At 42.8% G+C, this 22,642-nt stretch overlaps 1 protein-coding gene across 2 annotated transcripts in view; it reads right to left on the bottom strand.

Annotated features, from left to right (window-relative positions):
* PCDH11X (protocadherin 11 X-linked) overlaps positions 1-22,642 on the bottom strand; it is a 785,021-nt gene that overhangs the window by 658,961 nt on the left and 103,418 nt on the right. For both annotated transcript variants that reach the window (XM_058197152.1, XM_058197151.1), the window contains exon 2: positions 3,644-4,227. In XM_058197152.1, the coding sequence (XP_058053135.1) occupies positions 3,644-4,183 (540 nt within the window). In that variant the 5' untranslated portion in view covers positions 4,184-4,227. The remainder of the gene's footprint in view (positions 1-3,643; positions 4,228-22,642) is intronic.

Genomic DNA, 22,642 nt, shown 5'->3' with positions numbered 1-22,642 from the left:
ATTCTGAACTACCTGGAGTCTCCGGGTGCTCCTCAAGGGGAGCCCCATGTAGAGAGCATTGCAGTAATCCAGACGAGACGTCACGAGAGCGTGAGTGACCGTGCATAGGGCATCCCGGTCTAGAAAGGGGCGCAACTGGCGAACCAGGCGAACCTGGTAAAAAGCTCTCCTGGAGACGGCCGTCAAATGATCTTCAAAAGACAGCCGTTCATCCAGGAGGACGCCCAAGTTGCGCACCCTCTCCATTGGGGCCAATGACTTGCCTCCAACAGTCAGCCGCGGACGCAGCTGACTGTACCGGGATGCCGGCATCCACAGCCACTCTGTCTTGGAGGGATTGAGCTTGAGCCTGTTTCTCCCCATCCAGACCCGTACGGCCTCCAGACACCGGGACAGCACTTCGATAGCTTCGTTGGGGTGGCCCGGTGTGGAAAAGTACAGCTGAGTATCATCAGCATACAGCTGGTACCTCACACCGAAGCCACTGATGATCTCACCCAATGGCTTCATATAGATGTTGAACAGAAGGGGCAAGAGAATCGACCCCTGCGGCACCCCACAAGTGAGGCGCCAAAATGGGGATTTTGCAGTAACCTTCCCCTGGAGTGGGAAGGGAATGGAGAATTTACAGTATCCTGTGAGAACAGTGAGAACAATCAACCAGTGGGATGGCTTGCTTCCAGAAGTTTAACAGATTAACAGAGTTGGAAGGGACCTTGTAGGTCATCTAGTCTAACCCACTGAAGCAGGAGACCCTACACCATTTCTGACAGATGGCAGTCCAATCTCTTCTTGAAAGTTTCAAGTGATGAAGCTCCCACAACATCTGAAGGCAACTTCTGTTCCATCGGTTGATGGTTCTCACTGTCAGAAAATTTATCCTTATTTCCAGGTTGAATCTCTCCTTGTTCCATTTCCATCCATTATTCCTTGTCTGGCTTTTGGATGCCTTGGAAAATAGCTTGGCCCCTCCCTCCTCTCTGTGGCAGCCCCTTAAGTATTGGAAGACTGCTATCCTATCTCCCCTGGTCCTTCTCTTCACTAGACTAGCTATGCCCAGTTCCTGTAACCATTCTTCATATGTTTTAATCTCCAGTCCCCTAATCAACCTGGTTGCTCTTCTCCACACTTTTTCTAGAGTCTCAACATCTTTTTTATAGTGTGGTGACCAAAACTAGAATCAGTACTCTAAGTCTGGGCTTTATAGCAGAGGTCTTCAAATTTGGCAGCTTTAAGATTTGTGGACTTCAACTCCCAGAATTCTGGGATTTGAAGTCCCCATGGCTTTAAACTGCCAGGTTTGGGGACCCCTGCTTTATAGAGTGGTATTAATATCTCACTTGAGTTATGGGTGCCCCATCACTGGAAGGAAGGAAGGAAGGAAGGAAGGAAGGAAGGAAGGAAGGAAGGAAGGAAGGAAGGAAAGAAGGAAGGAAGGAAGGAAGGAAGGGACCCAGAGCATATAAAGAACTTGTATGCCAGCTATTCTACTGTTTTGTTTTGTTTTAATAGAAAAGTCGTAGTTAGAGTTGCTTTGTGTGTACAAGACTAAATTTTTCTTCCCCTTTTCTGTTAATCTACCCAAGCATTACCAAAGCATGCTGGCTGAGCCAGTCAGTTAGAAAGCTTCATTTTTGCTTCCCTGAGAAAGTTAATTTGCTTCACTGCATATCTAATTCCATGTGGTCCCCTTGTTAGTTTTCATACGCTTCACAGCTAGAGTAGCTGGTCACGTTGACTAAGTATCATCCCTACATCCAGTTTCTCCCTGGCAATTAATCATAATTTTAAAAAGGCTTCAAGTTCTCTGAAAAAAAGAAAAAGAAAAGACATCTAAGCACAGCAATCTCTTAAGGAGCTGACCATTTAGCATGCACGGAGTAGTACCAAAATGGGAGAAGGCGTGAAAATCGGTTGAATGTGGAAGAGATTGAAAAGAATAAAGGGGGCGAGTAGACAAGAACAATCGAGGCAGGAAGGGGGTCCATTGGCAGCTAATCCCATCAACGGCCAGCTCAGCCCAGGTGGCTAAGAAACCTGCTAAGAAACATTTCACATCCTTCAAAGAGACTCCACCTGAATGAACTCTTTATAAACGAGGCTGGCAAATTTCTCACATAGGTTTTTTTTTTTCCTTTTACCCCAGACTAGCATTAAAAGTTCCTTATTGAAATCTGCACAGATCTCATTTCTTTGAACTAGAATAGCTGTGCGTGGGACTTGAGACTTAAATTTCCTTTAAATTATGGGATGGCAAAGACGGGATAAATTGCCGTAGCCTGCAATCCATCTCAGTTGGGATTCCAAGGACAGGTGGATGGCAGCAAGGGTAGTATTCACTTACTTTCCCTACTGGTTCACAAATGTGAGCGCGTGTGTGAGCTTCCCTCGCACACGCCCCATCCACGCATGCCCCCAGCCTTCTGCGCATATCATTTGCTGGCGTGCGTGCCTTCCACACATGCAACTGGACACAAAAACATGCCTAAATAGGATGGCATAGAGCTGCGGTGGATGGGTAGGTGGGCGGGCCCAAACTGTGATTTCCGCTACCAGTTCGGACAAACTGGTCTAAAGCGGCTGAATATCACCTCTGGATGGCAGCGAGGAGATAATATGTTTTTCCTTCTGTCTACCTTCTCTGTGTCAAGTCCTTTTTGTTTTTTGTTTTTCCTCCTATGGTGTAACTCTTACACTCAACAGATGGCTGACGCCAAGTGGCTAAATGCAAAACGGAGAATTGATTCTGATAATGGGATAACTTGTGCTCCGATAGGAAAGAGCAAGTGTACCCCCAATCATTTTCACAAATACTTTTGGTGCAGCCCACAAGCGGTAACTCCCTTCCCCATTCTGCCATCTTTAATCGTGTGACTTTCAGCCATATAGAACAGCAGAGAGTAAAGGTTCCAAAAGGCAACCGGACTTTCTTTGTTTTTCCTCGAAGGAGTTTCGCTTCTCATCCGAGAAGCTTCTTCAGTTCTGACTGAAGGGCGGAGGACCGAAGAAGCGTCTTGGCTGAGAAGAGAAATGTCTTCAAGGAAAAACAAACCGTGTCTGGTTGCCTTTTGGGAAAAGCAATTTTGAGACAACCGTGACCTGAACGACTGACAATCTCCATAGACATTTAGCAGCTAGTAACAGAAGAAGAGAAATGCTTAAAAATGGATGATTATCCAAGAACCATTTAAATTGCTTTCTCCAGGTAAAAGGAAAGGAGGAGGAGGAGGAGGTGGAGGAGGAGGAGGAGGAAGAAGAAGGAAGGAAGGAAGGAAGGAAGGAAGGAAGGAAGGAAGGAAGGGAGGGAGGGAGGAAGGAGGAGGAGGAGGAAGGAGGAAGGAGGAAGGAGGAAGGAGGAAGGAGGAAGGAGGAAGGAAGGAAGGAAGATGAAGGGAGGGAGGGAGGGATGGAGGGAGGGAGGGAGGAAGGAAGGAAGGAAGGAAGATGGAGGGAGGGAGGGAGGGAGGAAGGAAGGAAGGAAGGAAGGAAGGAAGGAAGGAAGGAAGAAAGAAAGAAAGAAAGAAAGAAAGAAAGAAAGAAAGAAAGAAAGAAAGAAAGAAAGAGAAAGAACAGAAAAGCAAGAAAAGATGAACAGGGAAAAAAAAACCTGAGCATTCTTTTCAGCCAAAGGACTACCACTCACCTTAAGGAGTTCATAATGTTGAATGCCATTCACTCCAATATCGGGATCAACAGCCGACGGGACAGAATAGCGGGAATTGATCGCGGTGTTCTCGGGGATGGAGATATTGATGACCGTGGACGGGAAAAGAGGGGCGTTGTCATTTATATCCTCAATCAGGAATCGAATCTTGACCAGCCTGAAGACCTCATCAGGAAGAACCGCGACTTCCACCTCATAAAAACAACGGTTCTCACTAAAAATGCCAGAGCAAAGCTTTTCCCGATCGATGCGGTTGGCCGTGGTGAATATTTCTCCGGTATTCTCCTCCACGCGGACGAGGGGGACATCGCCAGTCTTGTACACGAGCTTGAATTGAAGCGGGGATGAAAGGGGCACATCGGGGTCAAGAGTCAGGTTGAGATCCTTCAGCAGGTTGCCAATAAGGACATTTTCCGGTAACTCCTCCCTCACGGTGTAATTCTTCTCCTGAGCCCCCGACTGAAACACGACGCAGACCAGTAAGACTGCCAAGAGGTAAGTCCCAGAAAGCAAGTCCATCTCCAGAACAGCTAAGGTGTTGTCCAGCTGAACACCAAGCAGAGCTAGAAAAAGAAAGAGACAGAAAGAAAGGTTGTATTAAAAATGAAATGGGAGAGAGCACTAATTTCATTTATTTTTTCCTCCATTTTTTTTTCTCCATCAGGGGTTGCCACAAAGACAAGGGAGTCAAAACTATTCCTGAAAGCACCTGAGGGCAGGACAAGAAGCAATGGACGGAAACTAATCAAGGAGAGAAGCAACTTAAAACTAAGGATGTATTAGTATGTTTAAGAAAGAGGGGAATTGATAGTGTGAAGGTGTGAGTGACTGAGAATGATGTTTTACGTTTTATTTTAGATTATGTTTGTTAGACATTATACCCTGTATTCTGTTCGGGGAAGTCTCGGGGGGGAGGGGGGGGGAAGATTACAAACTGATTGATTGCCAATGTACAGGAATAATTGAAGAATTAATTAAGTTGGAATGGTACAAAGTCGGGGCTGCTCAGCAACCACTCCAGAAGGGAAAGGGTAGGGAGAGAGGAGAAGAGAGAAGGAAGAAAGTAGGTAGGTAGGTAGGTAGGAAAGAAGGGAGGGGGAAGAAGGGATAGGAGGAGAAGAAGGAGGGGAAGTGAGAGGCTTAGAAAAGGTGGAAGTGAGAAGTGGGAAGGAGGAGGGGAAGTAGGAAAGTGAGGTGGAGGAAGGATGGGGAAAGTAGAAGAAGGTAGAGAAGGGTAGAAAAGATTTTAAGGAAGGGAGTGGCGGCTTGGCAGGCCCGAATGAGTACAATTTAAGGGAAGGAATAATTGTTGGATAACTGATTGTACTGTACACTGGTTAAATTGTTGGAAATATTATGGAAAATAAAAAGTTTAAAAAAAAAAAAGAACTAAGGAGAAATTTCCTGACAGGTAGAACAATTAATCAGTGGAACAACTTGCCTCCAGAAGTTGTTGTGAGGAAGTTTTTAAGAAGAGATTGGATAACCATTTGTCTGAAATTGGTTTCCTGCCTCAGGATTCCTGCCTGAGCAGGGGGTTGGTCTAGAACAGGGATCAGCAACCTGCGGCCCGGTTTTGCTCCCAGGGGGGTGCAGGAGGCCAACTGCTGCCTGTCACACCCACTGGCCACGCCCACCATGGCCACACCCACCCAGCCGGTCCTTAGGGCAGACTACCGGTTGTTAAATTATTTGTATCCCACCACTGAAGTAAGCTCAACTTACTTCACCAACTCAGTAAGCTCAAACTGCCCAAGGAGCTGCTGATTCAGTTCTACAGAGGAATTATTGAGTCTGTCATTTGCACCTCTATAACTGTCTGGTTCGGTTCTGCAACCCAACAAGAAAAACACTGACTTCAGAGGATAATTAGAACTGCAGAAAAAATAATTGCTACCAACCTGCCTTCCATTGAGGACCTGTATACTGCACGAATCAAGAAGAGGGCCATAAAAATATTTACAGACCCCTCGCATCCTGGACATAAACTGTTTCAACTCCTACCCTCAAAACGATGCTATAGAGCACTGCACACCAGAACAACTAGATACAAGGACAGTTTTTCCCCGAAGCCCATCACTCTGCTAAACAAATAATTCCATCAACACTGTCAAACTATTTACTGAATCTGCACTACTATTAATCTTCTCATAGTTCCCATCACCAATCTCTTTCCATTTATGACTGTATAGCTGGCAATCCTTATGATTTATATTGATATATTGACCATCAATTGTGTTGTAAATATTGTACCTTGATGAACGTATCTTTTCTTTTATGTACACTGAGAGCATATGCACCAAGACAAATTCCTTGTGTGTCCAATCACACTTGGCCAATAAAAATTCTATTCTATTCTAAAAAAAGTGGTCAGATGCCAAAACTAATGCTCCTCTCAGAGCAGTGCCTCCCTGATATGAAATTGAGGGAGCTCTCCCTTGTCATTGCCAGATCGTGCCATGATTACTATGGAAAGAAGGAAAAAGAAGAAAGGGGAAGAAGGAATGGAAAATGCAACGTAAGTTGAGGACTATCCGGAATGAAATGCTTCCGGTTCAGATCGGATCGCCTGATCCGGTAGCGATGGCAGCGGGTGGTTCGGAGAACCAGTAGCAAAAATCCAAGCCCCCTCCCCCCCATTTTTCTTCGGCCAAAAAAATGCTTTTAAAAGTTAAAAAAAAAGCCTTTGATGATTGTGCATCTCAGATGGGATTGTCAGAGCCTTTTTTTTTAAAAAAAATGCTTTTAAAAGGCTCTGATCCTAGCTGAGTTGCCTGATCGTCAGAGGCTTTTTTTTTCCTTTTAAAGGCAAAAAAAAAAAAAAAAATGCCGAAGAGGTTGTAGAAAAAATGCTTTTAAAAGTTAAAAAAGAAAGTTGACCAAGCCAACAAAACCTGTAGTAACATTTTTTTTACATTTCATCACTGGGACTATCTGTACTTTGGGATGTGCAGTTGCCAACACTAGTCTATTCCGTCTTGGGTTAGAAGCCGAATAGGTAAATTGAATAGTAAATATTTATAAAATAAATATTTATTTATAAAATACAATCTCTATGAGCTAGGGAAGGAAGTTAAAAATATAATTCCCCGCCCCCCCCACCCCCACAAACACATGGCAAACCATTTCTGTATAGCTGTCAAGAAAGCTCTACGGGAATATTTTCATGAAGTCATCAGGAATCAAGCACAGTTTGATGGAGTGTTGAGGGGTTTTTTTAAGAATTCAGGAAAATGACAAAAACAATCGCTCCCCCCCATGGTTTTAATTTCCATCCAACTTCTAGGAGAGAGAGAGAGAGAGCAGTAGTGCCTGATGGTTCTTAAAAAACACAGATAGCCCTGTCTGTTTCCTCACATGATAAATTCAGGGTGGCAAGGCAGAGTGAATCAGAATGATGCCCATCTGCCAGAATTTAGCCCGGAGTGGATGAAATGCATCTGAAAGTAATAAATGGAGCGTCCAAAAGTTGAAAGAAATAGCAAGTGGTTTTATAAACATCCAAAGAATTGATTGATCTACCTTTGCTGGCTTATTTCAAGAAGAGATCATGATGGCGAACCTCTTGTTGTGACCCAGGCCCAAGTAGGTAGTAATAAACTTACTCCGTGGAAAAACAAGCTTTATTCGAACAGCTGGGAATTACTTCATTCCCAACGTCCTTCAACTCAAAGTAAAACAAATGCCTCCCAACACAAATCCCTCAGTTATCTCACAAACCTTGGTCCAATTAGGCAAACTGCCAAAGGCCCTTCCTGGCAAACGTCCAGAAGCCATAAAAACGAAGCAGAAGACGGAGCAGAAGACACAGCTACAACATTGTTTTTCGGCAAAGCTGAAATGCCGGTGCTGGTCTGTTTTAAGCCTTATGGGACAGCCAGGAGTGGGATTTGAGAGTTCTCTGAACTCTGAACTCTGAACTGCACAGAAGGTGCACTAGAGGTTCTCCCGAACCCCTGCGAACCCCCAGCAGCCCACCCCTGGTTTTATACATAGGCTCTCCAACTCTCAACCTATTCAGGGTCCTCCAAGTAGTATAAGGGAGGTCAGATCCTTCAGCCATAGGATCACATACCATGCATTAACAATTACTGCGGGACACTACGGACAGCTGTCCAAGCATTCAAATAGCCAACAGATTTATTTCCTTTTCAGTGCAATGAACTCAGTGCAACACACACACACACACACACACACACATTTCAAATGAGAGCATTCATTAAAAAAAAAGCTTTCCTTTCAGAAATGTGCCATATAAGATTTATATGGCACATTTATTTATATGTGCTTTATTTATTTATATTTATTTATATGTGCTTTAATGCCCTCTTACAGAGTCAGCCTATTGCCCCCAACAATCAGGGTCCTCATTTTACTGACCTTGGAAGGATGGAAGGCTGAATCAACCTTGAGCTGGGATGGATGGATGGATGGATAGGGAAGGGAGGGAGGGAGGGAGGGAGGGAGGGAGGAAGGAATGAATGAATGAAGGAAGGAAGGAAGGAAGGAAGGAAGGAAAGTAGGTATAGCACTTAAGACTTATACACCACTTTATAGTGCTTTACAGCCCTCTCTAAGCGGTTTACAGAATCAGCCTATCACCCCCAAAGATCTGGCTTCCCATTTTACCGACCTCAGAAGGATGTAAGGCTGAGTCAACCTTGACCTGATCAGGACTGAACTCCTGGCTGTGGGCAGAGTTAGCCTGCAATACTGCATTCTAACCACTGTACCCAACTCATCCCCCAAATATTTTTCATCTCTTAGTTGGTTGTTTTTGTTTCCTCTTAACACTTCCTCTGATGCACTACTGTCTTTAAAGCATCAAGCAAGACAGTCCCATATATCGCCCTTGTAGGATAGGAATGGTGTATAACCAGGGATGAAATCCAGCAGGTTCTGACAGGTTCTGGAGAACCGATAGCGGAAATTTTGAGCAGTTCGGAGAACAGGCAAATGCCACCTCTGGCTGGCCCTAGAGTGGGGTGGGAATGGAGATTTTGCAATATCCTTCCCTTGGAGTGGGGAGGGAATGAGGATTTTGCAGCATCCTTCTCCTGCCATGCCCACCAAGCCACGCCCACGGAACCGGTAGTAAGAAAAATCGGATTTCGCCGCTGTGCATAACTATGGTGAGGTTAGATACATTCATAGCTACAAAGCACTTTTCCAGATTAATGACTGAAAAAGATTTATATTTACATGGGGGTACAATAAATATATACTTCCTCTGCGCCAAACGGCAAGATAGAATTAAACACCATAAAAATATGGCCTCTTTCTCTTCCCCCTCCCCTTTGAATATTGTTCTGTGTTCATAAAGCATTAATTTTCCTCTCTTTTTTTTCTTTTAAAATTGGATTGCATTGTAGCTAGCCAAACAATAAAAAGAAAACAAGCATTAAACAATCGCAGAATGAAGGCTTACACGGGATGGCTGGAGTTTGCTCTTATTAAAATAAATGGCTAATTGCCATCCGAGCATTGGGATTAGAAGAGCTCAGTACAGTCTCTTCCCTTCCGTATATTTTTTTTCTGCATTCAACCCACTTGTGAATCTATAAAGGCATAATAAAAGTCTACACACAACAAAAAAGAATTTTTCACCAAGTTTAAGCCCGATTTTTCCCTCCATATCTGTATAATTGTCCTTTAGGAACAAACTGGTACATGTTTTTAAATGAGGAGGGGGTTTTTTTTCCTACTTACTTTTTCCTGGTTTATTATTTGGGCAAAGATTGGGCCCTCCCTGCTCTTTTTTTTTTTAATTAATACACACACTGCACACAAACATCTATGTACATGTCTGCCATTAGAACTCCTTGAAGAAATAGCCACTACGGTAGCCTTGGCAAACCATTGATTCTATATCTCACCAATTACCAAAATTCGGGAAGGATCCCACTAAAAAGAAAGGGACTTAAATTGCAAAGCAAGAAAGTTGGACCACAAGACCACCAAGGTGCCTTCCAAATCTGTTGTTCTGTTATTTGTCTGGAATCGTATGGGCTTCCTGCTTGAGCAGGGGGTTGGACTAGAAGACCTCCAAGGTCCCTTCCAACCTTATTATTGGATGTTCTATGTTCTAGCCACTTATAGCTTTTATGCACACTGAGAACTTACGCACCGAAGACAAATTCCTTGTGTGTCCAATAAAGAATTCTATTCTATTCTATTCTATTCTATTCTATTCTATTCTATTCTATTCTATTCTATTCTATTCTATTCTATTCTATTCTAAAACTGCACTACTATTAATCTTCTCATCGTTCCCATCACCCATCTCCTTCCACTTATCACTGTAACTTTGTTGCTTGTATCCTTACAATTTATACTGATATTGTTTCGTGATTGCTTAATTGTAGCCTATGACTATCACTAAGTGTTGTATCATTAAGTGCTAAATTTGTACCCTATGACTATCATTAAGTGTTATAAGTGTTGTACCTTGATAAAGGTATCTTTTCTTTTCTGAACACTGAGAGCATATGCACCAAGACAAATTCCTTGTGTGTCCAATCACACTTGGCCAATAAAAAATTCTATTCTATTCTATTCTATTCTATTCTATTCTATTCTATTCTATTCTATTCTATTCTATTCTTCTATTCTAGTCTCGTCTCGTCTCGTTTCGTCTCGTCTCTTCTAGTCTAGTCTAATCTAGTCTATGTTCTAAAACCACCTTTAGATTTTCAGGACTCCTGAAAGAGTGTTTCCAGCTGCTTGTTCTCTCCTCCCTTTACCTCTCTTTTCGCATTCCAAATAACATATGGTTTTAAATTAACCATGCCATTCATTCTTTTCTGTATGCCAACGCATTGCAGGAAACGATAGCAAAATAATGGTTATAGATTTATGTATCTACACCTTTTCTAAACCGGCCTCCAAAGTTATTTGCTGGCAAAGTTACTCTTTGATCCCGGCCATTGAAGTTTGTGCTTCTAATCTTGAACCTATTGTTAAATCACTACAAACACGACCTTCCACAATCCATGTTGATCTTAAAGCAAGAGACATTTCTGATGCCCCCATCTATATTGAACGGGGAAACCATCTTTTATTAGAGTGGTATTTGGCTTACAGGATGGGATAGAAAATGTCCATCAATGGTCTCTAACAGCAGAGCTTTGAAAGTGGATGTAATTTCGGAGCTGGAAAATTTGTTCCTCGCCTTGCAGGCCCAATCACTGAAGCTTCTGCAACTTTTCAGATACTGAGAGTGACAACTTTCTCGCTCTTCTTGCCAATCCACAAAAGGAGAAGCACTTTGTCAATCCACAAAAGGAGTAGCACCGTGCTTGGGGTTGTGGTGGGAGAGGAAAGGCAGAAACATCTAGCCACAGAAGGTATGGGAACTGCCTGCCATATGAGCTTGGATGACAGGGATGCTATGGAAATGTTGTGCCTCGTCCTCCCTCCTCTCTTCAGCCGGGCCCCTCCCATCTCCTGCAGGGCCTGCTATCAGATTCAGAGTCTGATAATGAAGAGGAACGGCCTGGCATGCCTCCAGCCCCCAGCCCTGGCCCCATGCCTGGAGGGGATGTCAGGAATGAACAAACAAATCTCACTCACACACAGCCATCAGAGGAAGTCAGCCACGGATTGGAATTGCCCGGGCCTGCTCCTTCTGACCCCTCCCTTTCTCAAACAGCAGAAGACAATCTAAAGTGGGAGGATCATCGCTTCCGGAGATCTGAGAGGCGACTTCAGCAGAAGGAAGGGAGGGGCAGGCCTGGATAAGTGCTGAGTCATGGAGCCATACCCCATGGCCTATATAAAGGACCAGCTTGAGTCAAGCAACTTTGAGTCAAGCAAAGTCTCATCTGGTTTGCTGAAGTCACACCTTGGATTCCTGCCTGCCCTGAGAAATCTGAAAGGAATTTGGCAAAGCTGCAGAGGCTTCATGGCCACACTTGATACAGACTTCCCAGACCCGGTTGTCGGAGGGGGAGGGGGACACGACAGGAAACAACCGCAGGAGGAGGAGAAAACATGTAAGCAACAGGGAACATTGAGGAAGGCAGTAAATAGATGGAAAGAAGGATGGCAGGTACAAAAAAGTCAGCAAACCAGAGCAGTGTGCAGAAGCAACCTGCACCCTAATTCTAGAAGTTCCACTGATACTCCAATACTTGTTTTTCATAATGACCTAACCTTTTGAGCAGGATAGGAAAGAACCTGTGTCTTCGTAGCTTCTGGTTCTATATTGCCATCATGGCTAATATTGGCAACTTTATCACTACCCTCCTCTCCTTACCAAAAAAAAAAGAAGGAGGAGGAGGAGGAGAAGAATTCCCTCTAAGGCCATTGTATACCATATTTTGTGGCAGATAATTAAATAATACTATAGGCATTGTTTGAAAAAAAGCACTTGCAGGTGAGATGGATGGATGAATGGGCAGGTCATAGATAGAAGGATGAATGGAGGGATGGATTGATGGATGGATAGATAGATAGATAGATAGACAGACAGACAGACAGTAGATACATACATACATACATACATACATACATACGTACGTACATACGTACATACGATAGGTAGACAGACAGAAAACCAGACAGTAGATACATACATACATACATACATACGATAGACTGACAGACAGACAGACAGACAGATAGTAGATACATACATACGAGAGAGAGAGAGAGACAGACAGACAGACAGACAGACAGACTGTAGATACATACATACGATAGATAGACAGACAGACAGACGGACAGACGGACAGACGGATGATAGATAGATAGATAAATAGATAGATAGATAGATAGATAGATAGATAAACAGATAACATAAAATCATGCTGAAAAGTAAAATTAACACATGACCGAGATTAATTGTACCATGCCCCTTTTCCCTAAAACCTCACCACCATTTCAGGATTAGTCTAAATCCAAGCACCAACCCCCATGTTCTTATGTGTGTCTCCAAATAAAACAATTTCATATGTCATTAGAGCTGGTGGGAGGAAATGGGCACTTAGTTCCCCCAAAGAGTGAAAAATGGCCAGCAAGAACCCCATGAGTTGTGCCCATGCTTCGTCCTCTTCCAAACATTACATTTTCTTAAACAGCATTTCTTTTACTTTGGGCTCCTGCAAAGCGCGGTTTTGCCTTGCAGTTTCCTCAACCTTTCCTTTCGCTTTCCATCATTCCATGGCATCCGAAGCACCTGTTGTGGAACAGAGCAATTCGTTGGGCAACGTGAGATGAGAGTGTGGCTTTCTAACAGGCCCAGTCAAGCAGTACGTATCCCACTAGGCTATATTGCTCCATCAAATAAGAAATCATGTATACCTGCTGTGACTTTGTATTGCTTTGTATATCTATATGTAGTTCAAGTAACACCACCCACATTCATTGAAAGATCCCTCGGAATTGCAGAAATACTAGGGAATATTTACAGGGAAAAATCCACCAGCTAGAAGAGACAACCAGGAATGGGGTCGGGGGTAAAAGAGGGGTAAAAGAACCCATCCATTTTGGAATTGAGCACAAAAGGATGCGGTGGCTCAGTGGCTAAGACGCTGAGCTTGTCGACCAAAAGATCGGCAGTTCAAGGGTTTGAATCCCTAGCGCCGCATAACGGGGGAGGCTCCCGTGACTTGTCCCAGCTTCTGCCAACCTAGCAGTTTGAAAGCAGGTAAAAAATGTAAGTAGAAAAATAGGGACCACCTTTGGTGGGAAGGGAACAACGTTCCGTGTGCCTTTGGCGTTGAGTCATGCCGGCCACATGACCACGAGATGTCTTTGGACAGCGCTGGCTCTTCAGATTTGAAACAGAGATGAGCACCATCCCCTAGAGTCGGGAACGACTAGCACATATGTGCGAGGGGAACCTTTACCTTTACCTTATCAGTCCTATTATGGATACATTCTCACTTGAGAGATCATTATTCCCAACCCCATTTTTGGTTGCTGGTTCACCCCATGTGCCAACACTGCTTAGGTTCACACCGCTGTTTCAAAACCTAGGACTCCTTCAACAAGCGATCTGTGTCCCTCAATAGGATGAAGAGATGCACTCAGAAGGAATATGAACTTAACTCACCAACACCTCCTTTCAGCCTCCAGCCTTGCAAATCCAAGCTCTTGACATAGCAAAGTTCCAAGCCAAAAAAAAAAGGACAACTACCACAAAAATAAGAAATAATAATAAGAAAATAATAAGAAAAAATAAGGAAGGCTGAGCGCCAAAGAATTGAGGCCTTTGAACTACGGTGCACTATGGCGAGTCCCTTGGACTGCAAGACCATCAAACTGGTCAGTCCTAGAGGAGATCAACCTTGACTGCTCTTTAGAAGGCCAGATCCTGAAGATGAAACTCAAATACTTTGGCCACCTAATGAGAAGGAAGGACTTACTGAAGAAGAGCCTAACGCTGGGAACGACTGAGGGCAAAAGAAGAAGGGGATGGCAGAGAATGAGGTGGCTGGATGGAGTCACTGAAGCAGTTGGCATGAGCTTCAATGGACTCCAGAGGATGGTAGAGGACAGAAGGCCTGGAGGAATGTTGTCCATGGGGTCACAATGAGTCGGATACGACATTGCAACTAACAACAACGAAAACCATAAAAATTGTGATGAATGGGTTTTTCCCCCCCCCTTCACTTCACTGATGGCTACTAACAGCTGGTTATCAAATTTATACCCCGGACATCAGCCACAAGATTTATTAGGAGTCTGGTGGCTTAGCCTGTTTGCAAAAGTTGGGGAGGGGGCCCAGAACGGTTTTGCCTGCGAACAATGAACATCATTCTTCGACATCGCGAATGTCATGTTTTATTCAGCTCGCTTGCCAGTTTGGATGAGTGAAAACAAGGGGAAGGAGGGACATGGAATGATCAAGAGAAAGGAGGGGAAAAGGAGGGGGGGAAAAAGAAAGGAAAAAAGTAATGGAAGAAAGAAGAGATTTTTTTTTGACTCGGGACAGAGTCAAAATCCTCTGTAGAAGGATTTCTACACCCACTAGAATAGAATAGAATAGAATAGAATAGAACAGAACAGAACAGAACAGAACAGAACAGAACAGAACAGAACAGAACAGAACAGAATAGAATAGAATAGAATAGAATAGAATAGAACAGAATTTTATTGGCCAAGTGTGATTGGACACACAAGGAATTTGTCTTTGGTGCATAGGCTCTCAGTGTACATAAAAGAAAAGATACCTTCATCAAGGTACAACATTTACAACACAATTGATGGTGTTGTACTTTTCAACTATTTACTATTTAATTAAAGGTTATTTCTTTCCATAAATGTTCTACTCTTGTCAGTTTCGATATCCACTAATATTGAGAGGAGGGGAACATCCGCCTACCTCAGTAGCAGAAAAATGAATTTGTACCCCTTAATAGTTTAGACTTTCTCACCTCCTATTCTATTTGTATTTTAAAATAAAAATAATAATGGAGATACAATGGGACAATCTTCCATGCAAGCAACACATTTTATTACTAAATACTATGATCCACCAAAAAAGAAAAGAAAAGAATGAATCTTCTCATGAACTTTCTTCACCTGACGTCCTCCTTAAAGTGGCAGGACTGCAGGATTCTAACTTAGTAGGGTTATTGAGTTATGTAATTAATTTGCCATATATTTTGCCACAGTTATCAAACAATACAAGCTTAGAAAACTTGGAACTCCGTCGCCTTCGACAAGACCTAAGCTTAACTCACAGAATCATCTATTGTAATGTCCTTCCTGTTAAAGACTACTTCAGCTTTAATTGCAATAATACAAGAGCAACTAATAGATTTAAACTTAATGTCAACCGCTTTAATCTAGATTGCAGAAAATATGACTTCTGTAACAGAATCATCAGTGTTTGGAATACTTTACCTGACTCTGTGGTCTCTTCCCATAATCCTAAAAGCTTTAACCAAAAACTTTCTACTATTGACCTCACCCCATTCCTAAGAGGACCATAAGGGGCGTGCATAAGCGCACAAACGTGCCTACTGTTCCTGTCCTATTGTTTTTCTTTTCTTCTTCCTATATATATGCTTATACCTCCTTATATTTACCCATATATGTGTTTATTTACTATATAATCTTTTTGTATGATACCTACATATATTGTTGTGACAAAATAAAATAAATAAAATAAAAATAAATACAACAATAAAAAGGGAAGCAATGTTGACAGTACCGATTGGGAGAGAACTTTGAGATACCTTCAGCTTAGTTCAATTTTCCACCACTGTATCACATGCCCCTTTTCATTGGGAAATTAAGGGATAGAAAATGAAAACGGATGCCGAGAAATTAATACTGCAAGGCTTGAAAGATATTAAATATATAGGAAGACAGAATTTTTCAGCAGTTTCCTTGATGCTACTAAGATGAACCAGAGGTGGGTTTCAGCAGGTTCTGACCAGTTCTGGAGAACCAGTAGCAGAAATTTTGAGTCATTCGGAGAACCGTTGTTAGTGAAAATTCTGACTGGCCCTGCCCGCATCTATTCTCTGCCTCTCAATTCCCAGCTGATCGGAGGGAAATGGGGATTTTTGCAGTAACCTTCCCCTGGAGTGGGGAGGGAATGGAGATTTTACGGTATCCTTCCCCTGTCACGCCCACCAAACCATGCCCACCAAGCCAAGCCACACCCAATAAGCCACACCCACAGAACTGATAGTAAAAAAATTTGAAACCCACCAGACACGAACATGAGGAAAAGACCAAATATTTTGACTTGTTCTCATTCTTTCCGCAGGCATGAGGGCCTGAAAATTTCGCTGCTCAAATTCCTGAATTCTCATCCAGACATAGGTTGGATCAAACAAAATCAGAAGAAATTAACAGAAGCTAAAAGTCAGAATCACTTTCCTAACTCATTTTATTGGCAACGAAATTCCAATAAATATATTCCTTCAGTGGTAGAATTCTTTTTTTTTTTTTGAACTACCGGTTCTGTGGGAGTGGCTTGGTGGGTGTGGCAGGGGAAGGATACTGCAAAATACCCATTCCATTCCAGGAGAAGGATACTTCAAAATCCCCATTCCAACTTCTCTCCTGGGGGAAGGATATTGCAAAATCTCCATTCCCACCCCACTCTGGGGCCAGCCAGAGGTGGTATTTACCGGTTCTCCGAACTACTCAAAATTTCCACTACCGGTTCTCCGGAACCTGTGAGAACCTGCTGGATTTCACCCCTGTATTCCTTGGGTCATCAAGGGGGGGGGCTTGCAATTTAAGCACCTCAAAATGAACATTTGCTCCGACGTGGAGCTATATTGCATTTTCCAACACACGACTTCCTTGGCTACCAAATAGCCTCAATTTTTGATGCCCGGGGAAACATATTGTAGCTAAAAATATTTCCGATATCCAGAACTGCCATCCGTTTAATAATCACATGCTGCATTAACTCCTCTGATAAACTAGTAACACTCAGAAAATAGAGGGCAAAGCAAGACAGTGAGGAAATAGCCAGACCTTGTGCTCCAGCATCGGATGCAGAGAATGAGGACAAAAAGCACGGGAAAAAAGGTGAAGCGCTCCCTGCTGATAAGATATCTACTCCAATTTTCTTAGATGGAAAAACTACAGCCCACCCGAAAAAAAATAAAAAATGAAATCCGTAATGCAGGAAAATGGCACAGTTCAGTGTTCAAAACGGCACTTCCCAATAGCAATTAAAGCAATGAAGCAGTACACTTGGCACACACACACAAACACACACACAAAACACCACGCAAGAAAAGATCGGCATACCTAACATATAATTTTCAAATGAAAAAAATAAAATAAAACCATCCCTAAGACTATGCTTACGTTGTTGCTGAGATTGAATTTCTGCAGCACAATTTCCCATACCTAGAATTCAACCTCATATCCCAGTTGTAGTCATGCAATCTTCCCAAAACCAGATCTTCTCAAATCCATAGCGGACTTATTTGACTTAACAGGGACGTATTTATTTTTTCTCCAATTAATTTATGTAGGAAAGAAATCGTTTTGAGCCAATCCACCATTTTTCCTATTCTTATAGGGCATAAAATAAAGAGCCATGGTGGCGCAGTAGTTAGAATGCAGTACTGCAGGCTAATTCTGCCCACTGCCAGGAGTTTGATCCTGACCGGCTCAAGGTTTCACTCAGCCTTCCATCCTTCCGCAGTGGGCAAAATGAGCCCCCAGATTGCTGGGGGCAATAGGCTGACTCTGTAAACCGCTTAGAGAGGGCTGGAAAGCACTGTGAAGCGGTATATACTAAGTGCTATAGCTACTTACCTTCCTTCCTTCCTTCCTTCCTTCCTTCCTTCCTTCCTTCCTTCCTTCCTTCCTTCCTTCCTTCCTTCCTTCCTTCCTTCCCATGTGAAGCAAACTGTAGAGTATTGTGTGACCAGAGACTGTGAGTAGGGAAGTGGAAGTCTTTGTGATTATATTCAAGTTCAACCATGAAACGTCCTAGTGGAATTGAAGTCCTTCCTTCCTTCCTTCCTTCCTTCCTTCCTTCCTTCCTTCCTTCCTTCCTTCCTTCCTTCCTTCCCTCACTCCCTCCCTCCCTCCTCCCCTCCCCTCCCCTCCCTTCCCTATCCATCCATCCATCCATCCCAGCTCAAGGTTGATTCAGCCTTCCATCCTTCTGAGGTGGGTAATATGAGGACCCAGATTGTTAGGGGCAAGAGGCTGACTCTGTTAAACCACTTAGACTGGGCTGTAAAGCACTGTAAAATTGTATATAAGTCTAAGTGCTATGGCTATTGCAAATAGATTCATTTCGACCATCCACTTTTTTTTTTTTTTTTTTACAAATTGAGCTTGATTTTGGGCAATGTACATTATTCTCAGTTCAGTGGAGGTCACAAGATAAGGAATTTAGAATACTCCCCACCCAACTGATTGCTTTCATGTGAAGAGGCTGAAATGACTACATAGGAAAGTTTTGGTTCCTATTAAGAACTGGATAGCTCGAATTAAAGTAGGAAAACTACAGCTCTGAGGTAAACACTGTAAAGCAGAGGTGTGGGATATACTATACTTTCAGACTTACAAGGTTGATGTGGATCTCGTGAGGCAGGTAGGCAGACAGGAAACACAACCAAGGCAAAATAACTCTATTGTAAAGTTACATTAACAGAATTTTGCACGTCTCAAACAGTGGTGGGTTTCAAAAAATTTTACTACCAGCTCTGTGGGTGTAGCTTGGCGGGTGTGGCATGGCTAGGTGGGTGTGGCTTGGTGGGCGTGGCGGGGAAGGATTCTGTAAAATCTCCATTCCCACCCCACTCCAGGGGAAGGTTACTGCAAAATCCCCCTTTCCTGGGAACTGGGAGGCAGAGAATAGATGGGGGCGGGGCCACTCAGAATTTTTAACTACCGGCTCTCCCAACTACTCAGAATTTCCACTACCGGTTCTCCAGAACTGGTCAGAACCCGTTGAAACCCACCTCTGGTCTCAAAGCATGATTCTCCTTATCTATGGAGGTTCTCGGCTCCTGGTTGTCCTCTTGAAGACACTTCGCTTCACTTCAGAACTGGAGATGCTTTTTGGATACGAAGCAAAACATCTTCAAGGAAAAGCAAAGTCCAGTTGCCTGTTGAAGAAGCACCTTTGGGACAGGATTCTCTTTATGCCCTGTCTCCTTTACAGCTGGAGAAACTAGGGTAGGTTTCTTCTGTGCTTCTTGATCCGCCCACTATCCAACTGCAGGCTATGCTATCCCTTATCTAACCATTCCCTTGTGTTTCTTAGCCTGGTCTTTCCCACATATCATTACACTATCTGCTTGGTGGGTGTGGCTTGGTGGGCATGGCAGGGGAAGGATATTGCAAAATCTCCATTCCCATCACACTCCAGGGGAAGGATACTGCAAAATCTCCATTCCCACCCCACTCTGGGGCCAGCCAGAGGCGGCATTTGCCGGTTCTCCAAACTACTCAAAATTTCCGCTACTGGTTCTCCAGAACCTGTCAGAACCTGCTGGATTTCACCCCTGCTACTGACCTTCTCTGGAACTACTGACCTATCATTAACCCTTTCAAACATTTTTAACATGGCTGCAAAATTTGACTTTAGGTTTTTTAACTTACGGTAAACCATTTGCTTGTTTTTTTTCATTATTTTTTATCTCGCTTTGGAACTGTTTTAATACTGAACCAGCAGAACAGAAAAATCTACAAATAAAAACTCATTATCAACCATTATTGGTTTACCTCTACCAGCAATAAAACTGCCCAACTGACAGTAAACACATTTTATAAATCAGAAAGACCGCCATCAACAGCAGATCTCCACCTCCTTCTCCCAAATACTTTGAATATACTTCTAATCCAGAGGAATAAGTAAACGTGATAATATGTGTATCAAGATGGATAGACAGAATGTTATTTATTTAAATCAGTTGAAAAGTTGGTACAGACATGTTCACATTCACTGCCATGTTTAAACCAAAGGAATCATGGTTTAACGTGAACTCGCAAAAAGTATGTGCATGCAGTCCTCTATTCTTATGTCCTTTTACCCTAGGTACAAATTGAATGCACAACCTAGAAAACGGCAGTTTTCCACTCTGACATAAAACTGTCATTATTATCAAACACATACAAATAAGTTGCTATTGATAAAGCAGTTTGTAATTGACTCAGAAATTTTGAGTTCGGCAACAAGTATGTTCAGTTGTAGGAGCTAAAGAACCATAAGAAATGCTGAGCATCAAAGAATTGAGGCCTTTGAACTCTGGTGCTAGAGAAGACTCCTGCGAGTCCCTTGGACTGCAAGGCAATCAAACCGGTCAGTCCTAGAGGAGATCAACCTTGACTGCTCTTCAGAAGGCCAGATCCTGAAGATGAAACTCAAATACTTTGGCCACCTAATGAGAAGGAAGGTCTCACTGGAGAAGAGCCTAATACTTGAGGGCAAAAGAAGAAGGGGACGGCAGAGAACGAGGTGGCTGGATGGAGTCACTGAAGCTGTAAGCGTGAGCTTAAATGGACTCCAGAGGATGGTAGAGGACAGGAAGGCCTGGAGGAAAGTTGTCCATGGGGTCGCAATGGGTCAGACACGACTGAAACTAACAACAACAGGAACTAAAGAAATGTGCATACTAACTCACATGGACTTAAAGGAACATAGTGTGCTGCAGTTTTTTCCCCCTTCAACAAATACATAACTTTCCCCCTCAAGTTATTTATTCTTCAGGTATTGCATCTCGTATTCACTGTAGATTTGAATTTTCAGAGACTTAGGTTCATAGATTTAAGAAGTTGTCACTATCTTTATTTATTTACTCACTTTCTTAGCAAGTTTTATAATCCAGCCAAGTCCTGGAGGACCCTGGGTGTTGTACAGCACGGCATAAAACAAAAATGCATACTCATAAAACTCTTAGGGCCAAAGGCTCATTGTAACAACACAGCCTTGACTTGCTTATTGAAGATTAATAAAGTAAGGACAGTGTGTACCTCAAAGGGAGCTGTCCAGACAAGTCGTGAATCTCATATCCCCAAAATCTCATGAGTGAGGGACTTTTTACAAGATCTCTCTAGATTCTCAGATAGACAGATTCAGTCAAAGTTAAGGTAGAAATTAAGGGTGAAATGCTACCGGCTCACTCCGGTTCGGGAGAACCGGTAGTGATAAAAACTACTGGTTCGGGGAACCGGTAGTAAAAAAAATGCTTTAAAAAGTAAAGAAAGAGGTTCTGACAATCACAGCTATGATTTTTTAAAAAATATTTTTTTAAAGTATTTTTTTTACTACTGGTTGGGGCAAACAGGTAGGAAAAAAATGCTTTAAAAAGTTTTTAAAAGTTTTTAAAAGGTGATGGCGTGGCACAGCTGTGATCGTCGGAACCTTTTTTAACTTTTTAAAGCATTTTTTTTTTTACTACCGGTTCGGACGAATAGGTAGTAAAAAAAAATGCTTTAAAAAAGTAGGGGGGAAAAGTTGGCTACGCCCACCCTGTCACATGACTCGCCCACCAAGCCACACCCACAGAACCGGTAGGAGCAAATTTTACATTTCACCACTGGTAGAAATGCATAAGACTGTCCAACTTAGAATCTATTTACTCCGGCATAACAGTGAAAATAAAAGTGTTCAAAATCAAAGAAAAAAGAAATAACTCTCACTCACTTTCCTGTGCCTGAACCTAACAGACACCCACTCTTCCAACAGAATAAGATTAATGACCATTCTGGCCCAAAGCACAGGAGAAAAAACCCAGATCTTCATGAAAGGCTAATAGGGCTGAGGCACCCCAAACCTTGACAGAAGCTGATTCTGGAAGACAATTGCAGCAACGAGATTGTCTGAAGCCACATCATACAGGCTTAAAAGACATGTTTGAATTGGGCCCAGAAGACCACTGGAAACCAACAAACCAACTTTAGTACAGGTAACACACAACTTACAACAGTTTGTTTAGTAACCATTCAAGGTTACAACGGCACTCAAAAAAGTGACCGATGACCATTTTTCATGTTTACATCTGTCAAGTCTCCAAGTAACGTCTCCCACTACACATATGTTGTCTTCAGGGTCGACAACACCCTTTGAGGCATCCCCATGATCATGTGATCAAAAATCCTTTATAAGGTAGGTAAAATGAGGACCCAGATTGTTGGGGGGGATAATACAAGTTGACTTTGTATATAATATACAAATGGATGAGACTATTGCCTTACACAATGTAAGCCGCCCTGAGTCTTCAGAGAAGGGCGGGATATAAATTCAAATTAAATTAAAAAAAAATTGTATATTTGCCAACTGGTTCACCTTTATGGACAGTTCTGACCAACAAAATCCAGATTCATTTAACAACGGCGTTCTTAACTTATCAAGTGCAGTGATTCACTTAACGAAATGTGGCAAGAAAAGTTGTGAAATGGGGCAAAACTTACTCAACAAATTTCTCACTTAGGCAACCTAAATTTTGGCTTTCTCAACGGTGGTCGGAAGTCAAGGACTACCTGTATAGGGGTTATTCTACATTGACAGGTTCTCTCGCTACAATGCTCTCG

The sequence above is a fragment of the Ahaetulla prasina genome, chromosome 11 (assembly GCF_028640845.1).
Source record: "Ahaetulla prasina isolate Xishuangbanna chromosome 11, ASM2864084v1, whole genome shotgun sequence".
Taxonomy (NCBI): domain Eukaryota; kingdom Metazoa; phylum Chordata; class Lepidosauria; order Squamata; family Colubridae; genus Ahaetulla; species Ahaetulla prasina.
The sequence above is the reverse complement of the archived record's forward strand: the minus strand, read 5'-3'. Positions and strand labels throughout refer to the sequence as shown.